This window comes from Dendrobates tinctorius, unplaced genomic scaffold, assembly GCF_039654945.1.
Source record: "Dendrobates tinctorius isolate UK_male_01 unplaced genomic scaffold, ASM3965494v1 ptg000162l, whole genome shotgun sequence".
NCBI classification, from domain to species: Eukaryota; Metazoa; Chordata; class Amphibia; order Anura; family Dendrobatidae; genus Dendrobates; species Dendrobates tinctorius.
Genome location: NW_027361829.1, coordinates 67,358,024 through 67,382,031, shown reverse-complemented (window position 1 = coordinate 67,382,031; position 24,008 = coordinate 67,358,024). Strand labels below are relative to the sequence as shown.

The window sequence follows — 24,008 nt, the reverse complement described above, 5'->3', positions numbered from 1 at the left end:
CTAAAAGTGCAACAGTTCCTCGGCCTTATCCTAGACTCTGATATACAGGAGTGTCGGTTACCAGAGTCTAAAGTATTCAACATTCAGCGTCAGATACTCAGGGTGATAGACAATCCATCGATTACTCTTAGAGGGGCAATGTCACTGTTGGGCTCACTTACGGCATGTATACCAGAACCCTGCAGTGAGACATTTTACACAACAGCTGGAAGGTCGCCTCGAGGGTAGCGTTACCTTATCCAACGATACCATTCAGTCCCTACGTTGGTGGTCGCTGATTCCAAATCTGCGTAGGGGAGTTCCCTGGGTAAACCAGATCTCCCGAATTCTAACCACGGATGCTAGCCCCAGGGGCTGGGGAGCTCATATGGGGATAAATGGGTCCAGAGAGCGTGGACACCGTCAGAACAGAAATTCTCCTCTAACTTTAAGGAGCTGTTAGCCGTGGAGCAGGCTGTAAGTGCTTTCCTTATGTCCCTACAGGGCGAACACGTCAGACTATTCTCAGACAACCAGGTAACCGTAGCCCTACATTAACCACCAGGGGGGAACCCGGTCCAGGCCCTTAATGGATGTGGCGAATCGTATCTTTCATATCGCCGAGGGTCACCTTCTATCCCTTACAGCCCTCCATATAAAAGGAAAACAAAATTTAATGGCCAATTTCCTAAATCGCAACAGGCTCAAACAGGGAGAGTGGGCACTAAAGAGGGCTGTCTTCGGACAGATCGTACACAGGTGGGGTCTCCCAGAAATAGACTTGTACGCCAGCAGAACGAACAGACCGCTCCCTACGTTTTGTTCTCTGGCTCCCAGAGAGAACCCGTATGCAGTGGACGCTCTCCTAATCCCGTGGAGGTTCGACCTGGGGGTATGCCTTCCCCCCACTGAATCTGATTCCGATGGTACTGAGGAAGATCCGGGAGGACAGGGCTCACGTTATCTTAGTAGCCCCTTTCTGGCCCAGGAGGCCTTGGTTTCCTTGGCTGAGGAAGATGTCTGTATCCCAGCCGTGGATTCTCCCAGAGCTCCCGGACCTTCTGTCCCAGGGTCCAGTGTATCACCCACGGGTTTCCATCTTACACCTAGCGGCGTGGAGTTTTAGGGGGAGCTGCTAAGGGGGAGGGGTTTTCCCGGGGACTAGTCAACACCCTATTAAAAAGCAGGAAAGCCTCCACGACAAATATCTATGCCAGAGTCTGGAAAAGATTTTTATCAGTCTCAGGGGCGGAGGTTGGTCAGAAAATCCGCATTGACCAGATACTGGAATTCTTTCAGAAAGGGTTGAAGATGGGTCTAGTCACAAATACGCTTAGAGTCCAGGTTTCGGCTCTAGGGGCATTTTACAACTGCAACCTAGCAAACATTTACTGGGTGGCAAGATTCATTAAAGCAGCAGCGAGATCCAGACCCATCATTAAACAGAAGCTGGTTCCATGGGACCTCAACTTAGTTTTATCAGCTCTAACAGAACCCCCCTTTGAGCCTATTGATTCTGTCCCCTTAAAAATCCTTTCCTTCAAGACTGCCCTGTTGGTTGCCCTAACGTCAGCCAGGAGGGTTAGTGATCTACAAGCCCTCTCTAGGATACCTCCATACACCCAGTTTGGAGAAGATAGGGTCACCTTAAAGCCAGACCCCTTGTATCTGCCCAAAGTTGCCTCAAAGTTCCACAGACTACAAGAAATAGTCCTCCCATCCTTCTGCCCGAACCCCACTAACCTGACCAAGCAGAAGCTCCATTCCCTAGATGTAAGAAGGTGCCTCCGTAGTTACATTTCAGCCACAGAACCATGGAAAAGGGACAATGCCCTGTTTTGTATCTTTTCAGGGAGCCAGGAAAGGACTGAGTGTCTAAAAACACCCTAGCTAGGTGGATTAGGGAGGCAATTTCTTTTGCTTATACAGCAGGTGGGCTGGAGATTCCGGAAGGCATAAGGGCACACTCTACTCGGGCCGTGGCAACATCCTGGGCAGAGAGATCGGAAGTATTCATCGAGGACATATGTAAGGCAGCCACGTGGTCCTCTCCATCTATGTTTTTAACCACTATAGATTGGATTTAGGTGGGTCCGCCGACCTCACATTTGGGAGAAAGGTGCTTGAGGCAGCTATCCCTCCCTAAGAGTTTTCTTCATCTCTGTAAATCTCTCGTGGTGCTGTCATGGCGACTGAATAAATGCTCAGCTACTTAACGGTAGCGGTGTTTTTCAGGAGCCCATGACAGCACCTTTACATTCCCTCCCTCTGCTCTCACGTCTTGGATCAGCACCTTTTTTCAGTTAAAACGTTAGTCACAAGGGTGAAGAATATTTAGTTTGTCTGTGTATATATGAATTTCTACTAACCAGGGAGGTCCTCTCATGCTCTGTAATCCAACTGAGGCGGGAGAGAGGGCCGCCCTTTTTATGTCTGTAGGTTTCCTGTCCCCGAAGGGCGGATCCCCTCTCTCGTGGTGCTGTCATGGGTTCCTGAAAAACACTGCTACCGGTAAGTAGCTGAGCATATTTTTCTGTCACCCGAGGACCCATGACAGCACCAATGAACAATAATATAAAGGTGCTGTCATAGGTTCTGAAAAAACACATTACCGGTAAGTAATATACGTGTTTTTCTGTCACCCATGACATCACTTTATATTCACTGTTAGTTGGTGCTGTCATGGGTTCGACAAAAAATCACATTACCGATACGTAATATACGTGTTTTTTTCTCTATGGTTGCCAGTTACAAGCGGCTCGCGTGCCATAGGCTTCAATGCAAGTTCTAGCCAATTTTTTGCAGCTAAATCACAGCTCTAAATAGTGTCAGCAAGTCGCAGATACATTAGACAGATGTTTTTGTTGCACGACTTTCCTGAGCATTGCTGTTGCATGACACATGTTGCCTCAGCTTTATACTCAGGTTGCAGGGTGTAGCTTCACCTTTTGTTGGGCATCACGATGGGGCTCAGACTTTGGGTAATACGCCTCATGTTTAGCCAGATTTCTTGTAAACATTTAGAACTTATTAGTTACATAGAACTGGATAAAATAAAAACACAATTCAGAAGCTTTCTATAAGAAAAGGAAACTAATTTTGCTATATTTGTATATATTTCCATGGCAAAGTATTTTCTTTAACATTTTAGCATCTTTATTTGAACAAATCTATTATCACTATTTCTGTAGTTTATCACTGTACTACGCTTCTCAGAATGTCATGTGCTTTTTTGGCAAGTAGTAAGACCGTGACTGCTCTCGCCAAATGTCAGATGTTTTCGTACTCTTCTAGATGCCCAGTATAAGCAGATGAGTTACGTGATACTAATCTATCTATGATGAGAGATAACCAACATGAAAGTTGTACTTGTGCCTATCTTCTTTTCCTCACCAGTTCGACCCCTTCACTCAGCACCAGTAGCCGCAGATAATAATTTGGCTTCTACTGAAAAATTGAAGGAAAAACTGTTGCAACTTCAGAGTGAGCTTGCCTCCGCAAAACAAGAATATGAAGAATTCAAAGAGCTGACCAAGTGAGTTATAATGTTTAGGGGACAACGCTGTGCATTTTGCTTTATGTACAAGGTTTTATGCACTGATGATAAAGCAAAAAAAATGTTCCTATTCGGCTCTACCTTTCAGAAGAGATCAATAGCTGGTGCTTACATCTCTGTATGCATATATTTTCTCTGCACATATTTGCAGGAAAGAGACTTTTCAGAAGTTGTGCTGAGCTCTTTGCAATCAGGACACTTTCTGTCCATTACAGAGAATGACCCAATTCATCCAGACTGGTATATGTTGTACTCCAGTCTTGATCAAGAGTGCCATTGATTAAAATGCGCCAAATTAATTAACAGGCGTGTTTGTCCTAATGAAACTGGCACATTTTTTATCTGACATGAGCCACCAAAAATATTGTACTTCAGCCAAGGCCTTCCTTGGAGTATATTATGACAAATTTGATGGGCGCCCATGCACCCACTATGCTTTTTCATTTTTCAAAAATTTCTTTAAACTGAAGTTAACCCCTTTCCTACAGTGGACGTAATATTCCGTCCATGTGACCCTGGACCTAATTCCCATGGACGGAATATTACGTCATAGCAATCAGCGGCTCCCACGTGGTGAGCGCCGCTGATCGCGGCCGGGTTTTAGCTGATTATCACAGCTGACACCCGGCACAACGTGTCAGGGGCGGTCACGGACTGCCCCCGACACGTTAACCCCTTGCACATGCACACCGCGATCAAACACGATCGCGGTGTACCGGGGGTTAAAGGGAAGCATCGGCAGGGAGGGGGCTCCCTCCGTGCTTCCCTGAGCCCCCCACAGCAGCGCAATGTGCAGCGCTGCTGCGGGGGTCTCCATCCCTGCAGGTCCCCGGATCCAAGATGGCGTCGGGGGCCTGCAGGGAGCTGGCTTCCTCAGTGCCTGCAAAGCGCAGGCACGAGGAAGCCTTGTGCAGTGCCTGTGACAGATCGCTGATCTGTCACAGTGATCTGTGATGTGACAGATCAGCGATCTGTCACATGACAGTTATGTCCCCCCTCTGACAATGTAATAAATTAAAAAAAAAAAAAAAAGTGTAAAAATAATTTTTTAAAAATCGCTAAATAAATTAAAAAAAAAAAAAAATTCCCTAATTCATTTTTTGGAGATAAAAAAACAAAACAATAAAAGTACACATTTGGTATCGCCGCGTCCGTAACGACCCGCCCTATAAAACTGTCCCATTAGTTAACCCCTTTAGCGAACCCCTTAAAAAAATAAAAATAAAAAGCGAAGCAAAAAAATAATGATTTATTATCATACCGCCGAACAAAAAATGTAATAACGCGCGATCAAAAAGACGCATATAAATATCCATGGTACCGCTGAAAACGTCATCTTGTCCCGCAAAAAACGAGCCGCCATACAGCATCATCAGCAAAAAAATAAAAAAGTTATAGCTCGCAGAATAAAGCGATGCAAAAATAATTTTTTTTATATAAAATTGTTTTCATTGCATAAAAGCGCCAAAACATAAAAAAAGACCTAAATGAGGTATCGCTGTATTCGTACTGACCCGAAGAATAAAAGCGCTTTATCAATTTTACCGCAGGCGGAAAGGTGCAAACGCACCCCCCAAAAGAAATTCATGAAATGCTGGTTTTTGTTCATTCTGCGTCCCAAAAATCGGAATAAAAAGCGATCAAAAGATGTCATGTGCCCGAACATGATACCAATAAAAACGTCAACTCAAAAACTAAGACCTCACATGACTCGGTGGGTCAAAATATGGAAAAATTATAGCTCTCAATATGTGGTGATGCAAAAACTATTTTTACAATAAAAAGCGTCTTTTAGCGGGTGACAGCTGCCAAATATAAAAACCGCCATAAATAGTAAATCAAACCCCCCCCGTTATCACCCCCTTAGTTAGGGAAAAATAATAAAATTAAAAGAAAATGTACTTATTTCCATTTTCCCATTAGGGCTAGGGTTAGGGCTGAGATTAGGGTAAGGGGTGTGTTGGGGTTAGGGTTGGAGTTATAATTGGGGGTTTCCACTGTTTGGGCACATCAGGTGCTCTTCAAATGCACCATGGCATCTGATCTCAATTCCAGCCAATTCTGCGTTGAAAAAGTCAAGTGGTGCTCCTTCCCTTCCAAGCTCTGCCATGCGCCCAAACAGTGTTTTACCCCCACATATAGGGTATCAGCCTACTCAGGACAAATTGCAAAACAACTTTTGGGGTCCAATTTCTCCTGTTACCCTTAGGAATATAAAAAATTGGGGGCAAAAATATCATTTTTGTGGAGAAAAATGATTTTTTTTATTTTCACACCCGGGTGTTATAAACTTCTGTGAAGCACTTGGGGGTTCAAAGTGCTCACCACACATTTAGATAAGTTCCTTGGGGGGTCAAGTTTCCAAAATGGAGTCACTTGTTGGGGGTTTCCACTGTTTAGGTACATCAGGGGCTCTCCAAAAGCAACATGACACCCGCAGACCATTTCATCAAAGTCTGCATTCCAAAACGTCACTACTTCCCTTCCGAGCCCCGACGTGTACCCATACAGTAGTTTTCTCCCACATATGGGGTTGCAGCGTACTCAGGACAAATTGGACAACAACTTTTGGGGTCCAATTTCTCCTGGTACCCTTGGGAAAATAAAAAAAATTGGTGACTAAAAGATCATGTTTGTGGAAAAAAAATTTTTTATTTTCACACCCGGGCGTTATAAACGTCTGTGAAGCACTGGGGGGTTCAAAATGCTCACCACACATCTAGATAAGTTCCTATGGGTGGTCTAGTTTTCAAAATGGTGTCATTTGTGGGGGGTTTTCACTGTTTTGATACATCAGGGGTTTTCCAATCGCGACATGGTGTCCGATCTCAATTCCAGAGAAAAAAGTCAAAATGGCGCTGCTTCCCTTCTGAGCTCTGCCATGCGCCCAAATAGTCGTTTACACCCACATATGGGGTATCAGCGTACTCGGGACAAATTGCCCAATAACTTTTAGGGTCCTGTTACCCTTGGGAAAATAAAAATTGGGGGTGAAAAGATCATTTTTGTGGAAGAAATATGATTTTTTAATTGTACCGCTGTACGTTATAAACTTCTGTGAAGCCCTTGTGGGTTCAATGCTCTCGCCACATATCTAGATAAGTTCCTTGGGGGGGTTTAGTTTCCAAAATGGGGTCACTTGTGGGGGGTTTCCACTGTTTAGGTACATCAGAGGCTCTCCAAACGTGACATGGTGTCCGATCTGAATCCCAGCCAATTTTGCATTGAAAAAGTCAAACGGCGCTCCTTCCATTCTGAGCTCTGCCATGCGCCGAAACAGTGATCCCCCCACATATCGGGTATCTGCGTACGCAGCACAAACTGCACAATAACTTTTGCGTCCAATTTCTCCTGTTACCCTTGGTAAAATAAAAAAAATTGAACCTGAAGTATTTTTTTTTGTGAAAAAAAAGTTAAATGTTAATTTTTTTATTTTTTTTTTAATATTCAAAAAATTCCTGTGACGCACCTGAAGGGTTAATAAACTTCTTGAATGTGGTTTTGAGCACCTTAAGGGGTGCAGTTTTTAGAATGGTGTCACTTTTGGGTATCTATCATATAGACCCCTCAAAGTGGCTTCAAATGTGATGTGGTCCTTAAAAATAAAATGGTGTTGTAAAAATGAGAAATCGCTGGTCAACTTTTAAACCTTATAACTTCCTAACAAAAAAATTTTGATTCCAAAATTGTGCTGATGTAAAGTAAACATGTGGGAAATGTTAGTTATCAAGTTTTTTGTGTGCCGTATCTCTGTGATTTAAGGGCATAAAAATTCAAAGCTGGAAAATTGCGAAATTTTAACAATTTTCTCCAAATTTCCATTTTTTTCACAAATACACGCAAGTTATTTGAATGAAATTTTACCACTAACATGAAGTACAATATGTCACGAGAAAACAATGTCAGAATCACCAGGATCCATGAAAGCGTTTCAGAGTTATTACCTCATAAAGGGACAGTGGTCAGAATTGTAAAAATTGGCCCGGGAGTTAACGTGCAAACCACCCTTGGTAGTGAAGGGGTTAAAATAACAAAAGTTGCAAGATTTATGCACAGCTTTCAAAGTCTAGTGAAAAACTGGGCGATGCATTGGCCTCAATGAGTATAGGATCTTCCTTCTTAATGCTGTTGAAGAGTAGCTTTTTTATATGGAATAGTACTTGAGCCGTCTGACTTTATACATTTCTTTTTCTGCAATTACAAATGATATCTAAATTCCACATATAGAACAGATATTTTAATACTCCAGCCTAACCATGCAATTGTGTTTCTATCAAGGAAGAAGCAAGTGGAGCAAGAGTCAGAGCTTCAGTCTCTAGCCAAAACCAACAGCCATCTTGAAAATATTTTAGACGCCATAAAGTCTCATAAGAGGAATGAAGTGTCGCAGCTAAACAAAATGCACGTGGAGACAATAAAGGTAAATTGAAAAGCATTGAAACTTGTTTGATTGACTGCATAAGGGCTTGTGCAGACAAGTGTAGTATACAGACATGTGCTGTCTGGCTACAAATTGGACAGCACACTGGCAAATGTATTTAAGGCTGTTCAGAAAGTGGCGGACACTAACTAAAGGGGGCAGCTGTGCAAGAACGGTACGGATCTCTTTTATGTGTCTGCGACAGAAGCTGCTGGCTGCTTTTGAGGTGCAAGTGGGGCCCTTTTATCACTTAGGGTCCTGTGCAGCTGCACATGTTGCACCAATGTTGTTATGCCTGGCCCTGTGGGGTTTTTTTCTGCATGGTCAGTGTCCATGTAAAAAAAAGAAATTGCAGCATGCACTAATCTCTTCCTTATATCAGATGAGACTCGCCCATTCAAGTCTGGGTGCACAACAAAAATCAGATACCATACAGATGATCCGTATTTCTCGTTCGCCTTATTGGGGGACACAGAGACCATGGGTGTATGCTGCTGCCACTAGGAGGCTGACACTATGCACAAAAAAAGGTTAGCCCCTCCTCCGCCGTATACACCCCACCGACCGGCAGGAAGTTCCTCAGTTTAGCTTAGTGTCAGTAGGAGGTGGACACGGGTCTTTGATTAGACCCATATCTACCTCGATGTGCGTCGTTTCTTTTCAGGTTTTTCCGGAGGGATACAGTGTGAAGAGTCACATCTGTAGTCCCACAAAGAGACTATGAGTACGGCGTGTACTGCCACCCCGTATCCTCATAAGTCTACAGCAGGACCAAGACCCCTAACATGGATGTGGCGTTCCAGATGGTCCTCGCTCCCTGTCTCCCACCCACTCGCCTACCAGAGCCGGTCGGTCGGTTGAGGCGCAGGATACTCTCCTTGAAACAGTACGCTGGATGAAACGGATCAGGAGGGTAAGTATGAGACCTGAGTCCCATTCTCCCCTGCGGGTTCCACGCCAGGCCACTCCATGGATTCTTCGGCAGCGGTCGCTGTGACAGTGCGGCCGCTGCAGCTATTTAGGCCCTGGCTGGTTATCGGACAGCTCTTCCCCCCCCCTCTGCCGGGTCCTAGCTGTCCTCAGTAGCGGCCACCGCGGCGGTTCTGCGACGCCTCCGCGCCGCCCTGTGCTGACAGGCGGCCGCCTCTTCTAATCCAGGCCCCGGCTTCATCTGGGGCCTTGTCCGGCGTCGCGGCCACGCCCCCCTTCTCCATTCTCGGGCGGGCTTCCCTCCCGCCCGCTCTAAGCCCGCCCACGGCCTTCTCCCCTCAGGTTGAGCGTCCCGGAGGCGGCGCCGTCCCTCCCACCCTACCATCTTAGCGGGCGGCACCATTTTTATCATTGGCGCCTAGCCCCGCCTCCCTCCCTCCTCTGCATCTGCAGGAAAGCGCGCGCTTCCTGCTCGGCTCCTCTCTGGCTGCCGCCATTTTCGCAGCCTGTCAGCCGGACGCTGTTCCCTCAGCCGTGCCCCTGCAAGCCGGACGAACCGTGCATCTCCATTTATTGGAAGCTGCGATAGGACACCGGACCGTGAGTAGCTCTGCATACTGCAGACTGACACCCTCCTCTGCCTCCTGTCCCCCAACCTTCCGGCAAGGCTTCAGTGACTGTCCGTCAGTATGTCTAATTCTAAGTCTGACCGCGCTCGTCCCCCTGCCTCCTCTGGCACCTTAGTCAAGTACTTTGCGTGCTCTTCTTGCAATCGCAAACTTCCCTCAGGTCAGTCCACTCCCCTCTGCCTGGACTGTAGCAATCCAATCCAGCCCGACGCCGCTCAGGAGCCATCCATAGCCCCAGTGGTGAGTGAGCCCCCCATGCCGGGCTGGGCCTCCTCTCAATCACAGTCAGTGGCAGACCTCACCAAGGTGTCTCAGTCCCTAGTAGCCGTTCTGGACAAGTTGCCCTTGGGAGCTTCGGCGGGACCCAGCACGTCTCAGGACGTCCCATCTGAGCCAGCCAGCGGCAGTCGCAAGAGGCCCAGGCAGGACCTCCAGGCGGAGTCCTCCCCTCGTCCTACCTCACCCCATAGTCCCCAGCAGTCTCCCTCTCGGGCCTCCTCTCCCGAGTCAGGCGAAGCGCTTTCGGAATCGGAAGGGGTCTTAGAGCTGGATTCGGACCAGGATGCGAACATGAAGGTTACGGTGCAAAACCTCATTGCCGCGATTCACCATACCTTCGACATCGCTGACGCCCCTGCGAAATCCTCAGATCAGGAGGTTTCGTTCAGACGGGCGGAAACACCATCCAGGGTGTTTCCCTTCCATTCTGAGTTTGGAAAGATTTTTACAAAGGAGAGAGAAGATCCGACCAGACGCTTTCAAAGAGGAAAGCGTCTCGGCGTGCTGTACCCGTTTGCTAAAGAGCTCACGGACAACTGGGCCGCTTCTCCCTCGGTGGACCCTCCCGTGTCCAGACTTTCTAATAATACGGTCCTTCCGCTGTCAGGTGTGGCGTCTCTAAAAGATTCTAATGATAGGATCATAGAATCTCTAGCAAAATCTGCCTTCGAAGCGGCATCAGCAGCGGTATGTCCAGTCTTTGCTTCTTCTTGGGCAGCAAAGGCCATATCCACTTGGGCAGACGACCTTCGGCAGGGCATTCTGGATAAGGCACGACCAGAGCATTTGGCCGATCTCGCCAATCAGATTTCCCATGCGGGGGATTATCTGCTTTCTGCCTCCTTGGATGCCGCATCTTGCGCAGTTCAGGCGTCAAGTAACATCGTGGCAATCCGACGTACAATTTGGCTCAAGGCCTGGCAGGCGGACTTGTCCTCTAAAAAGTCTCTGACCAATCTGCCTTTTCAGGGAGTGCGTCTCTTCGGGTCACAATTGGATCAGATTATTAAGGACGCTACCGGAGGTACGAGTTCTCTTCTCCCCTCCAAGCCTCGCAGACCTCCTCCAAGGCGTCAGTTTCGTCCCTTTCGGACTTTCCGCCTTTTCAATACGGCGGAAAACCCTTCCAACCAGCAAAGGCCACAGGCACGTCGGGAAAGAAAGAAGGTTTCCTTCAGGCCCACTCCGTCCTGGCGGTCCCACTCTTCCCAGGGAAGACCGTCTAGATCTGGACGGTCTACATCCGCATGACTACCATCGGTCTCCCGTGGGTCCCTTCCAATTGGGAGGTCGACTTCTTTTCTTCAGCGACGTCTGGCTCGCCTCAGTAGAGGACGCTTGGGTCAGAGAGGTTGTATCAACAGGATACAAAATAGAGTTCATTTCTCTTCCACGGGATCGCTTCTTCCAATCCCGTCCGCCGAGGGATCCGGCCTTGGTCCCGGGGTTCGGTTCGGCCATCGCCTCTCTTCTCAGTTCCGGGGTGATTGTGCCCGTTCCCGAATCGGAACGCTTCACAGGGTTTTATTCAAACCTGTTTGTGGTGCCGAAAAAGGACGGGGCAGTTCGGCCCATTTTGGATCTCAAGTTACTCAACAAGAGAGTTCGCCTTCGCCACTTCCGGATGGAGTCAGTTCGCTCGGTAATTGCTTCCATGGAGGAGCAGGAATTCATGGGTTCCATAGACATCCAAGATGCCTATCTACATGTGCCCATATTTCCCGGACATCAGAAGTTCCTGCGGTTTGCGATTCACCACGAACATTACCAGTTCGTCGCGCTTCCTTTCGGGCTCGCCACCGCTCCCAGAGTCTTCACGAAGATTATGGCGGCGTTGATGGCCTTGTTGAGGATCAGAGGTCTCGTTCTTTTTCCGTACCTCGACGATATCCTGATCAAGGCTCCCTCCTTTCAACAGGCCCGCCTAAGTGTGGCGATCGTTCTAGACACCCTGTCCAGTTTTGGGTGGATCGTCAACCGGAAAAAGTCCTGTCTGGTCCCTACTCAACGCCTTGTGTTTCTGGGCCTTCTGTTCGACACTCGTCGGTCAAGGGTATTTCTCCCACAAGACAAGATCCTTTCCCTGCAGCAGGGCGTGCGATCATTACAGATCACATGATTTCCATCCCTCAGGACAGCCATGAGGGTCCTGGGGAAGATGGTGGCAGCGATAGAGGCAGTTCCCTTTGCCCAATTTCACGCCAGGCCACTCCAGCAGGCCATTTTGTCCAGGTGGAACGGGTCGGCTCTGTCTCTGGATCGTCCGGTTCGCCTTTCATGCCGGATCAAGCGGTCTCTCAACTGGTGGTTGACGTCTCCCCTCATTCTCTTGGGGCGGTCTTTTCTTCCCGTTCACTGGCAGATTGTCACTACGGACGCCAGCCTCATCGGCTGGGGTGCAGTGTTCCGCAATCACACTGTTCAGGGTCGATGGTCGACTCAGGAATCAGCTCTGCAGATCAATGTCCTAGAGATACGAGCGATCCATCTAGCTCTCGTCCACTGGGAAAGGCGCCTCAAGGGCCTGCCTGTCAGGATTCAGACAGACAATGCCACAGCGGTGGCGTATATCAACCGCCAAGGGGGGACACGGAGTGTCTCAGCTCTGGCAGAAGTGTCCAGAATTCTTCAATGGGCAGAGACCTTTGTTCCAACGATTTCCGCGGTTCACATTCCCGGCGTGGACAACTGGGCCGCCGATTTCCTCAGCCGCGAGGGTCTCGCGGCAGGGGAATGGTCCCTACATCCGGAGGTGTTTCATCTGCTCTGCCGTCGGTGGGGAACTCCGGATGTAGACCTCATGGCATCTCGCCTCAACAGGAAAGTCCCACAATTCGTGTCCAGGTCTCGGGACCCTCTGGCAGTGGGCGCCGACGCTCTGGCCGTCCCTTGGTCACAGTTCGTGCTCCCCTACCTGTTCCCTCCTCTGCCTCTTCTTCCCAAGTTGTTGAAGAAAATCAAAGCAGAGGGGATTCCAGTCATCCTCATCGCCCCGAATTGGCCCAGAAGGTCTTGGTTCGCGGACATTGTCAACCTTCTCGCGGACGCCCCCTGGAAGCTTCCCGACAGGGCAGATCTGCTGTCTCAAGGCCCGATTTGCCACCCCAATTCTCGGTCGCTCAATTTAACGGCGTGGCTGTTGAGACCGAGGTTTTGAGACGGGCAGGATTCTCTGATCGGGTGATTCATACCATGATCCGCGCCAGAAAGCCTCCTTCTTCGAAGATCTATTATCGTACTTGGAAAGCCTATTTCTCCTTGTGTGAGACCAATGACATCGCGCCCTTGGTTTTTTCGCTCCCTTCTATTCTGGCGTTTCTGCAGGCAGGGCTGGATGCGGGGCTTGCTCTCAGTTCCTTGAAGGGTCAAGTTTCGGCACTGTCCATTTTATTTCAGAAAACGCTGGCCTCCCGGCCCCAGGTCAAAACCTTCCTCCTGGGTGTGGCTCACACGGTTCCTCCGTACCGAGCGCCCGTGGATCCTTGGGATCTTAATTTGGTTCTTCAGGTTCTGCAGGGTCCTCCTTTTGAACCTCTCAGGGACGTTTCCCTTTCCCTCCTTTCTTGGAAAGTGGCGTTTCTGGTGGCCATAACCTCCATCCGGCGCGTGTCGGAATTAGCAGCACTTTCTTGCCGCTCTCCTTTTTTGGTCCTTCATCAGGACAAGGTAGTTCTGCGGCCTCCGCCCTCTTTTCTTCCGAAGGTGGTATCTTCGTTTCACCTCAATGAGGACATTGTTCTGCCATCCTTCTGCCCGAGCCCAGCTCACCCTCGGAAGCGGTCCTTGAACAAGCTGGACCTAGTCAGGGCATTGAGAGTCTATCTAGCCCGGACGACTTCCTTGCGGAAGTCAGACTCTCTGTTCATCATTCCTGACGGGGCGAGGAAAGGTCACCCAGCCTCAAAGGCCACTATTGCACGCTGGATCAGATTGGCAATTTTGGAGGCATACCGGGTCAAGCATCGAGTGGCCCCTCCAGGGGTCAGAGCGCACTCTACCCGGGCGGTGGGTGCCTCCTGGGCGGTGCGCCACAGAGCTTCCGCGCTGCAGCTTTGCAAGGCTGCAACGTGGTCATCGGTTCACACCTTTGTGAAATTCTACAGGGTCCACACCTACGCTTCGGCGGACGCCAGCCTAGGTAGAAGGATTCTGCAGGCTGCGGTGGCGAGTCCACTGGCCTGATGGAAGTTTGTTTCCCACCCCAGGGACTGCTTTGGGACGTCCCATGGTCTCTGTGTCCCCCAATAAGGCGAACGAGAAAACAGGATTTTTTGGGTTGCTTACCGTAAAATCTGTTTCTCGGAGCCTTTATTGGGGGACACGGCACCCTCCCATGTTCTACAACTCCTGTTCTTATGTTTCTCGGTTTGTTACAGTTGAGTTGTTTGTTCTGTTCTCAATCTATTCTGTTACTTCTACTGCTTTCTCACTAACTGAGGAACTTCCTGCCGGTCGGTGGGGTGTATACGGCGGAGGAGGGGCTAACCTTTTTTTGTGCATAGTGTCAGCCTCCTAGTGGCAGCAGCATACACCCATGGTCTCTGTGTCCCCCAATAAAGGCTCCGAGAAACAGATTTTACGGTAAGCAACCCAAAAAATCCTGTTTTTTAGCCTATTGAGTCCAAAGAGAGACAATGGCATCTGGGTTTACAAAACCAATATCAAAGTTTATTTACAAATAATCCTACATACAGTGGTATACCTGAATAGGTGGCCACATGAATAGTTCACAAATAACAATGGACAAAATACAGAAGCAACAAAGACTATATACCCTTCTAATAGATATGCATTTAACCATTGGGTTTATTATATCAAAAATGTACCCCCATGTTTGTATGCACCATGAGTACAGGTAATACAAAAAACTAAAAACTTTCTAATTGATTACCATGATACATTAATATAGTATATCGTATATACTCACATAAGCTGAGTTTTTCAGCACTTTTTTTGTGCTGAAAACATCCCCCTCGGCTTGTACTGAAGTGCAGGTCCAGAACATGGAGGGGGAGCATCAGCGGGTGGCAGGAGCTGACTGCTGCGATTAAAGCCTGTGCCCACTGCTAAAGAGAAATTAATATTAACTGCACTGGCTATGAATATTCATTTCTGTATAATAGCGCGCACAGTGTCAGCTGGTTCGTGCAGCTGCCGGGCGTTCACGTGTCCCCGCTACTTAAGATAAATGAATATTCACCTCTCTCCTCTCCCATGCGGCTAACATTGTGTGCGCTACTTAATGGCAATGAATACTCAGTGCCCTCCACGCACATAGTCCCGGCATGCAGAGCAGTGAGTATTCATAAAGCATAAAGCAGCTGCTGGCATCAGAACAAGACACTGCGAAGGAGTGCAGGAAGGTAAGTATAATATGTTTTTTCGGGTTTTTTTTGTGTTTTGATGGGGGCCAATCATTCAAGGATAGGGATGGGGAACCATGCAGAATCAAAATAGGGATGAAGGGCCATGCATATCAGGACAGGGGTGAGAAGGTCATGCATACCAGGATAGGGATATGGGGACAATGCATACCAGAATAGGGTTGAGGATCCATTCAGACCAGGATAGGGATAAGGAGCCTTGCACACATGGATGGGGATGAGGAGCCATGCATTCAAGGATGGGGATGAGGAGCCATGCATACAAGGATGGGGATGAGGAGCCATGCCTGCAAGGATGGGGATGAGGAGCCATGCCTGCAAGGATGGGGATGAGGAGCCATGCCTGCAAGGATGGGGATGAGGAGCCATGCCTGCAAGGATGGGGATGAGGAGCCATGCCTGCAAGGATGGGGATGAGGAGCCATGCCTGCAAGGATGGGGATGAGGAGCCATGCCTGCAAGGATGGGGATGAGGAGCCATGCCTGCAAGGATGGGGATGAGGAGCCATGCCTGCAAGGATGGGGATGAGGAGCCATGCCTGCAAGGATGGGGATGAGGAGCCATGCATGCAAGGATAGGGATGACAATACGTTTTCCCAGTTTTTTCTAGTAAAACTAGGTTCCTCGGCTTATACTCAAGTATATACATAAAAAAAAGAATTGGAGTGCTGACTGCGATATATATAGTATATGTTTTCTGTATATCTATATAATGTTGCCTAATGTGTTTGCAATGGCTGTGGAGACTATTATAGTCACATTATATTTTACCTCTGCACTCACTCACATATCTTACTATTAGTGTATATCATGTGTCATGTACGAAGGTATCTTTGATATAATACACACAATGGTTAATATAGAGATATTCTTCTTTTTCCAACATACGATGTGTGTGTTAGCCATATATATTTTGTGACTGTCTATATAGTAAGTAAGGACATATCTATTAGAGGGGTATATTGTATTTGTTGCTTCTATTTTTTGTCTATTATTATTTGTGAACAATTTATGAGGTCACCTAGTTAGGTACACTACTGTATGTAGTATTGTTTCTTATTAAACTTGGATATTGGTTTTGTAACCCTGGATCCCATTGTCTCTCTTTGGATGCAGTAGGTTAAATGTGTTTGTTTGTTTGTGTGAGGGGATTATATTTGTATAGAGGATCATTATATGTCCAAGGATCATCCATATTGCATCTGATTTTTATGGTACTTTGCCATTATTAACCTTGAAACTGTATTTGATCATTTACATTACAAATATATAGATGTCACACGGATGTAAAATATGGACACATAAATGGCACACGGATGACAATACAGATGAAAAATCAGACCATTTTCCATATGCTCGCCTGTCCACATCCTAAAGCAAAAGGAGTTAGAATTCCCTCTAGCAAAGTGGTCATCACATTTATACTGCAATCTTTGCACAGAGCTGCTTGGTAACAACTAAAGGCAACAGCTTAGGCCTGTTTCACACTTCAGTTTTTTGACGTCAGTCATAATCCGCCAATTTTTGAAAACAACGGATCCGCCAAAAAAGGGGCGGATCCGTTTTTTTCCCCCCCACAGACTTACATTATTGGCGGATTTTTCTGTCTCCCGGGCGGATGAGACGGACACTGCAACGTTATTTCTTCTTGACGGTCCGCTATTTTCATGTGCGCATGCCCGGAAGCTTTGCTCCGGGATAATTTTTAACCCAGAAATGGTGTTCCGGGATAGTAAAAAAAATCAATAAATTTCTCTCCCTCCCCCTCTCCCTCGGGCTGAGAGTTTTGGAGGGTGGATCTCTGTTGGCAGGTTTGCTGTGGTACCGTGTTGTTTCCATTGGATGATAATGGATTTGATGGTTCTCCGGGGGCTCATCAGAGATTGGGATATTTTTTTTTACAACCCAACCCTGACTTGTACGTCTCATAACTTAGTGCCTGACTTGTTTGGAGATCTCCTTGGTCTTCATGGTGTTGTTTGGTTAGTGGTGCCTCTTGTTGAATGGTGTGGCTTTTCAAAAAAGTTTTGTATATACTGTGACACTTGAATTGCACACAGGTGGACTTCATGTCACTAAGCATGTGACTTATGAATGGAATTGCTTGCACCATAAATTTTTTTATGGGCCTAGTAGCAAAAGGAGGAACACAAGTGCGCATGCCAATTTTTAGTTATTTGATCCCATAAATATAATGTAAATCTACTTTTTTCACTTCACCAACTTGGACTATTGTTGTGAATTCTCTTTCTGGGCTCCCTCTGGTGGTTACTGAAGGTAGTGGAGCTGGTCAGATTGACAGTGGTGTTGCGAGTTCTCTTTCTGGGCTCCCTTTGGTGGTTACTGGAGGTAGTGGAGCTGGTCAGATTGACAGAGGCTTGCCACCTGATAATGATGATGACGATTGGAGATCTGGGGTTTCTGACTAGTGTATTTAAGACAGCTGACTTCCTTCAATCCCTGCTGGTGATTTTCTTCCTGTGCCTTCTGAGGTCTGATCCCTCCTGCACCGATCCTGAATGGTTCAGCTAAGGCTATGTGCACACGCTGCGGTTTTGGCCCAGCGGAACTGCAGCAGTTCCGCAGACATGGTACAGTACCATGTAACCCCATGGGATTTCAAAACCGCAGTGCTAACGCTGCGTTTTTTTCCGCGCGGTTTTGCTGCGTTTTTTTTTCCGCCGCATGTCAATTGTTTCTGCGGATTCCGCTGCGGTTTCACACCTTTAACATAGTAGAGGTGTGAAACCGCAGGCCAAACCGCAGCAAAACCGCAGGTCACTTTACCTGCGGTTCCGCGGGAAAAAAGCTGCAGGTGAATCTGCAGCGTGTGCACATAGCCTAAGTGGTTCATTTGCTAATCTTTTTGCATTTGATCTGGTTTTGTCTATCTCTGCTTTGTGCGGGTCAGCTTGCTCCTGCTGGGGCTGTGCTGGATCACCGCCCATATGTTACTGCTTGTGTCAGTTTGTTCTGTCCCCTGTTACAGTTAGGTCCATATATATTTGGACAGAGACAACATTTTTCTAATTTTGGTTCTAGACATTACCACAATGAATTTTAAACTAAACAATTCAGATGCAGTTGAAGTTCAGACTTTCAGCTTTCATTTGAGGGTATCCACATTAAAATTGGATGAAGGGTTTAGGATTTTCAGCTCCTTAACATGTGTCACCCTGTTTTTAAAGGGACCAAAAGTAATTGGACAATTTACTCCAAGGCTATTTCATGGACAGGTGTGGGCAATCCCTTCGTTATGTCATTCTCAATTAAGCAGATAAAAGGCCTGGAGTTGATTTGAGGTGTGGTGCTTGCATTTGGAAGGTTTTGCTGTGAAGGAAACATGCGGTCAAAGGAGCTCTCCATGCAGGTGAAACAAGCCATCCTTAAGCTGCAAAAACAGAAAAAACCCATCCGAGAAATTGCTACAACATTAGGAGTGGCAAAATCTACAGTTTGGTACATCCTGAGAATGAAAGAAAGCACTGGTGAACTCATCAATGCAAAAAGTCCCTGGGTGCCCACAGAAGACAACAGTGGTGGATGATCGCAGAATAGTCTCCATGGTGAAGAGAAACCCCTTCACAACAGCCAACCAAGTGAACAACACTCTCCAGGAGGTAGGCGTATCAATATCTAAATCTACCATAAAGAGAAGACTGCATAAAAGTTAATACAGAGGGTTTACTGTACGCTGCAAACCACTCGTAAGCATCAAGAATAGAAAGGCTAGACTGGACTTTGCTAAAAAACATCTAAAAAAGCCAGCACAGTTCTGGAAGAACATTCTTTGGACAGATGAAACCAAGATCAACCTCTACCAGAATGATGAAAAGCGAAAAGTATGGCGAAGGCGTGGTACAGCTCATGATCCAAAGCATACCACATTATCTGTAAAACACGGCGGAGGCAGTGTGATGGCTTGGGCATGCATGGCTGCCAGTGGCACTGGGTCACTAGTCTTTGTTGATGATGTGACATAGGACAGAAGCAGCCAAATGAATTCTGAGGTACTCAGAGCCATAGTGTGTGCTCAGATCCAGCCAAATGCAGCCAAACTGATTGGTCGTCGTTTCATACTACAGATGGACAATGACCCAAAACATAAAGCCAAAGCAACCCAGAAGTTTATTAAAGCAAAGAAGTGGAAGATTCTTGAATGGCCAAGTCAGTCACCTGATCTCAACCCAATTGAGCATGCATTTCACTTGTTAAAGACTAAACTTCACACAGACAGGCCCACAAACAAACAGCAACTGAAAACCATCGCAGTGAAGGCCTGGCAGAGGATCAAAAAGGAGGAAACACACGTCAAGACTTCAGGCAGTCATTGCCAACAAAGGGTTTTCAACCAAGTACTAGAAATGAACATTTTATTTACATTTATTTAATCTGTCCAATTACTTTTGGACCCTTTAAAAACAGGGTGGCACATGTTAAGGAGCTGAAACTCCTAAACCCTTCATCCAATTTTAATGTGTATACCCTCAAATGAAAGCTGAAAGTCTGAACTTCAACTGCATCTGAATTGTTTAGTTTAAAATTCATTGTGGTAATGTCTAGAACCAAAATTAGAAAAATGTTGTCTCTGTCCAAATATATATGGACCTAACTGTATATTGGTCTCTTTTTGCTTTGCTTTCAGTATATACCAGAGTGCTGATGTAGTGGGGACGAAGTCGTGTGACTTCAGTGTTTTTTTGTGCATCAGACGTGTTGGATTTTTCAGGGTTTTTTGCGTGATTGCAGACAGTGTCTTTCCTTTCCTGTCCTGTCTAGTCAGTCTGGGCCCCATCATTTGCTCAGTCTATTTTCCTACCTGCGTTTGTGTTTTCATCTTGTCTCACCAACAATATATGTTTGGGGGCTATCTATTCCTTTGGGGTCTGCTCCAGGGCAGTTTAGATTTCACCTTTCTTGCTTTAGGCTGAGTTAGTTCTCCGGCTGTGCCGAGGCGTCTAGGACATCATAGGTACGCTCCACGGCTACTGCTAGTTGTGTGGATAGGATCAGGGGTCTGCAATCCGCTTAGTTACTAACCTCTCTGGTTTTCTGGTGGCTTAGCCTGGTCCTGCTATCCTCCTCGGTGACCCATTCATAACAGACTATATAGCGTTGATGCATCACACAGAAATCGGATTACAAAAATATTTACACACAAGTTGTAGTGTAACAAAGAGGGTAAAAAGCCTAGCGGTTGAGTACTTTTGCAATCCACTCCACTGCACATTTGCAATATAGGTACATGCCAAGGCACACACTTGGCTCTTGCTATTGTCCCCATTCTTAGGCATTTCCTGTGCACATAATGCTCCATTTTCACTTTTTTGATCTTCCATTTTATTTTTAATCTGCTATTAGAATATGACGACTCCTACAAGAGCCTACAACTTGAGGTCTCGACTTGTGCCACGTTCCAGCCCAGATTGCTTGCAGCCTGACTTCATGGATACACCCAAGTCAGGAGGCGATGATCTGGAGAATATTGTTGATGAGCCCATCCCTCCAGAGATGAGTGAACAAGCTTATGAAGCTATTGCTGAGGAGCTAAGAATGGTGCAGGTATGCTGAAAAATGAGTAGAGCTCATTATTGGGGATCACGTTTTTTCCTTGCAGAGACCCGGTGGGTGTTTGTTAGAAAACTATGAACTCCTAATACGTAAAAAAAAAACAAAAAAACCTCAATTCTTAATTGTTTATAGAAATTGAAGTTTTGGGGTTTCTTCAGATCCCTTCACAGACACACCATATTAACGTTTGAATCTCCCTGGAGCCACCAGTAGAAGGCGCCTGGGAGCTCACTACATACTGTTAGGTTCAAGCGATAACCAGCTGGTCGGCACGTTTTATTTTAGATGTGTCTATGCATGGATTTAGTAGCTGTGTATCTGATAGAACAGAGCTTAAAAATTACATTAAGAAGTTAATCAGTGCAGAATTTTGAACTTATAGAACAAATAGAAAGAAAAATTGTTCACTGTGAGGGGTAGTAGCAGAATTTTAAATGGCAAGTCTCAGGAATACAAAATCTATAATATTGAGACTCCTGGCAAAAACTGAGAATTCAGCCACATTCATGGTACTGCCCATCATGCCAAATGTATATAGGACTGGTGCTCTGTTATCACATAGGTAGGCCAGACAGCCTCTGAAGATGTGGGTTTGTAGCTGATTGCAGTGGAATTCTTAGCTGGTTCTGCTATTTCTCTTGAATTTAGTCTGCAAGCACAATGGAGTAGTATTTGATTATTATGGGACTTTATTTTCCAGGAGCAAGTAACAACTTTACAAGCCAAGCTGGATGAAGAAGAGAGTAAAAACCTGAAGCTTCAGCAACAGCTAAATAAGATGGAGCATCATTCAGCACAGATGGAAGAGGTAGTGAGAATGCAAACTGAGGGCACTGTTTGTGTGGTATGTCACACAAGAAACATTTATACTGGCACGAAGGTGGATTATGATGTCCTGCAGTATCCCAATTGCAATGGGTACCAATGAGTTACCATATCGGCTGGGGCCCTGCTACAGGCCCAGATGGATGCCATCTTGAGGCTTCTGGGATGCTCAGCCACAGACGGGGCTTCATAGGGGACCATAAATTACACTATATACTGCAATACTTTTGTATGTAGAACAAGCAATCAAAGGACTGCAGGCTCAAGTCCCTTAAGCATAGTAAAAATAAAAATATTAAAATATAAAAATTTGATTTATTGCACCACTCCTTTTTCCTCCATTAGTTTTTCACTCACCACACCTCCCTTTAAAAAAAAATAAAATAATAAAAAGTGATCAAAAAAGTTATGTGCCCTAAACTGGTATCAATAACACTTTCAGCTCAGCACACAAAAAACAATCGGTAGTAAAAGAATAAACTTAATTTTTTACAACTTTACTAAGAAAATTTCACCACTAAATGCATTTTTTTTTCAAGTTTGGTATTGTCATAATGTTACTGACATCAAGAATCATTCCTGGTCATTTTTACCATACAATAAACGCTATAAATACTTCAAAAAAAAAAAAAACTAAATTGCATTTTCATTTCAACATATACAATAAACTTAGCTGTGCAGCTCTGCAACTGATCTCATACAGCCGGAGCCGGGAAAAGCTAATTGATTGGGTGTTGCACGCTCACCGATCTGATATTGATGACCTTTTCTAAACATAGGCCATCAATAGAAAAGTGTAGCAAATGTTTGCGTAAATGAAAAAATTAGTGATGAGTACACTGTATAGGCGCCTGTTTTTCTTGAATTGGACATGTGCACATTATATACTGGTTGTGCCTGCATCCCAGCAGGTACGTGTAGACATGACTTCATCAGCACCACTCTCCTCTGGATATAGGGGTGAGCAGTGCCAGAGAACACCTTTTTAAATTATTTTTGTTTTTATGCCATATTTATGTCCTTACAGCACTTCACTTCAGAAAAAGCCACCTGGAGCTCAAAGCAACAGGAGCTTCTTGAACAAATTAATGGTTTTGAAAAACAACGACAAGACTTTAAGAGCAATGAGGATGGTAAGTTGTGTCTAGTTTTTGGGTAGATCTTCAGGTAGCCACTTCTTTCTACTATGGCAACGTTTAGTTTTCAGTTATCATGGCATAGATTTTTAGAATTTAACTTTTACTGTTTACCAGGTAACCGTATGAAACACAAATAATTTCGTTCACATCATTGTGCAAGCACTTGAGACCTTATGGCATTGATTGTTGTAACTTATTCTTTACTGATTCAATTCTTTTTTTAGTATTAAAGAGCGAGGTTCATGACTTGCGAGTGGTTCTTCAGTCTGCAGACCGCGAGCTTCGTGCTGTGAAGATAGAGTACAGTCTGTTCAAGGAAAAGCAAGAGAAAGAGATGAGCCATCTGTCTGACCGACACATCAATGTCCAGCTGCAACTGGATAATGTCAGGTATTGCCTAGTGAATCCGAGGGCACATAAAGTACTATAGGACTTTCTCCTAGTCTGTTTAACAACATGTATCATTGAACAGTCATATCACCCAACTTTGAATCCTAAGAGAGACACATCGTGGTGTATTGTACTCTGCGGTAACTTTTTTTTTTTACACTAAGCCAGGCCACACAGAAATAGTCTTCCTAGTAAGTGGTCTTAATATAGTATAATTCCTCCACATACAGTATAATGAAACAGTATAAGGTCCCTGTAGTGCTCACTACAAACAGTATAATAATGTCCCCATAATGTATTCCCTGCATACAGTATAATAATGTCCCCATAATATAATCCGCCCACTCACAGTAGCATGTCCACAGAGACGCACTACAATTCCCACCACACATAGCATTGCTACATCAACACCCACAAAGCTCTACCGCGCCCACAGCTTGCCTTTGTCCTGTTCCGCTTCTCGTGACCTGAGAATGTAATGTAACCCAAAGGACCTGGCAAGACATGAACTGAACAGTGCATGATGTACCTGTCGGCTTCTTGCCCCACTATTAAGTCACCTGGCACTATTAAGTCACCTTCAGGTTACAGATAAAACTGAAGTTAAAACAGAACCCCGACCTCATAGGACCGCTCCACCAATTTGTGACAGTCCTGCTGGATCTGCTGCGTTTTTGATGCTTTTTTTATGCAAACTAAAAGATGCTTTTTACAGTACCAGCAAAAGCTAGGAGATTTCAGAAATCTCATGCACACACTTTTTTTTTTCCTGACTGAATTGCAAAACTGCTGTGTTTTTGCAAACTGCAGCATGTCACTTTTAGGGTGAGTGCACACGCTGCGGATTTACCTGCGGATTTGCAGGTAAAACCGCAGGTAAAGTGCCCTGCGGATTTGCCAGCGGT

General features: G+C 45.9%; 1 protein-coding gene across 1 annotated transcript in view; it reads left to right on the top strand.

The window, feature by feature from the left end:
• Positions 1 to 24,008, top strand: part of KIF15 (kinesin family member 15) — a 183,337-nt gene that overhangs the window by 92,158 nt on the left and 67,171 nt on the right. Inside the window, exons 15-20 of the mRNA XM_073550085.1 lie at positions 3,376 to 3,514; positions 7,814 to 7,955; positions 20,540 to 20,740; positions 21,450 to 21,557; positions 22,602 to 22,707; positions 22,938 to 23,103. Coding sequence (XP_073406186.1) covers positions 3,376 to 3,514; positions 7,814 to 7,955; positions 20,540 to 20,740; positions 21,450 to 21,557; positions 22,602 to 22,707; positions 22,938 to 23,103 — 862 coding nt within the window. The remainder of the gene's footprint in view (positions 1 to 3,375; positions 3,515 to 7,813; positions 7,956 to 20,539; positions 20,741 to 21,449; positions 21,558 to 22,601; positions 22,708 to 22,937; positions 23,104 to 24,008) is intronic.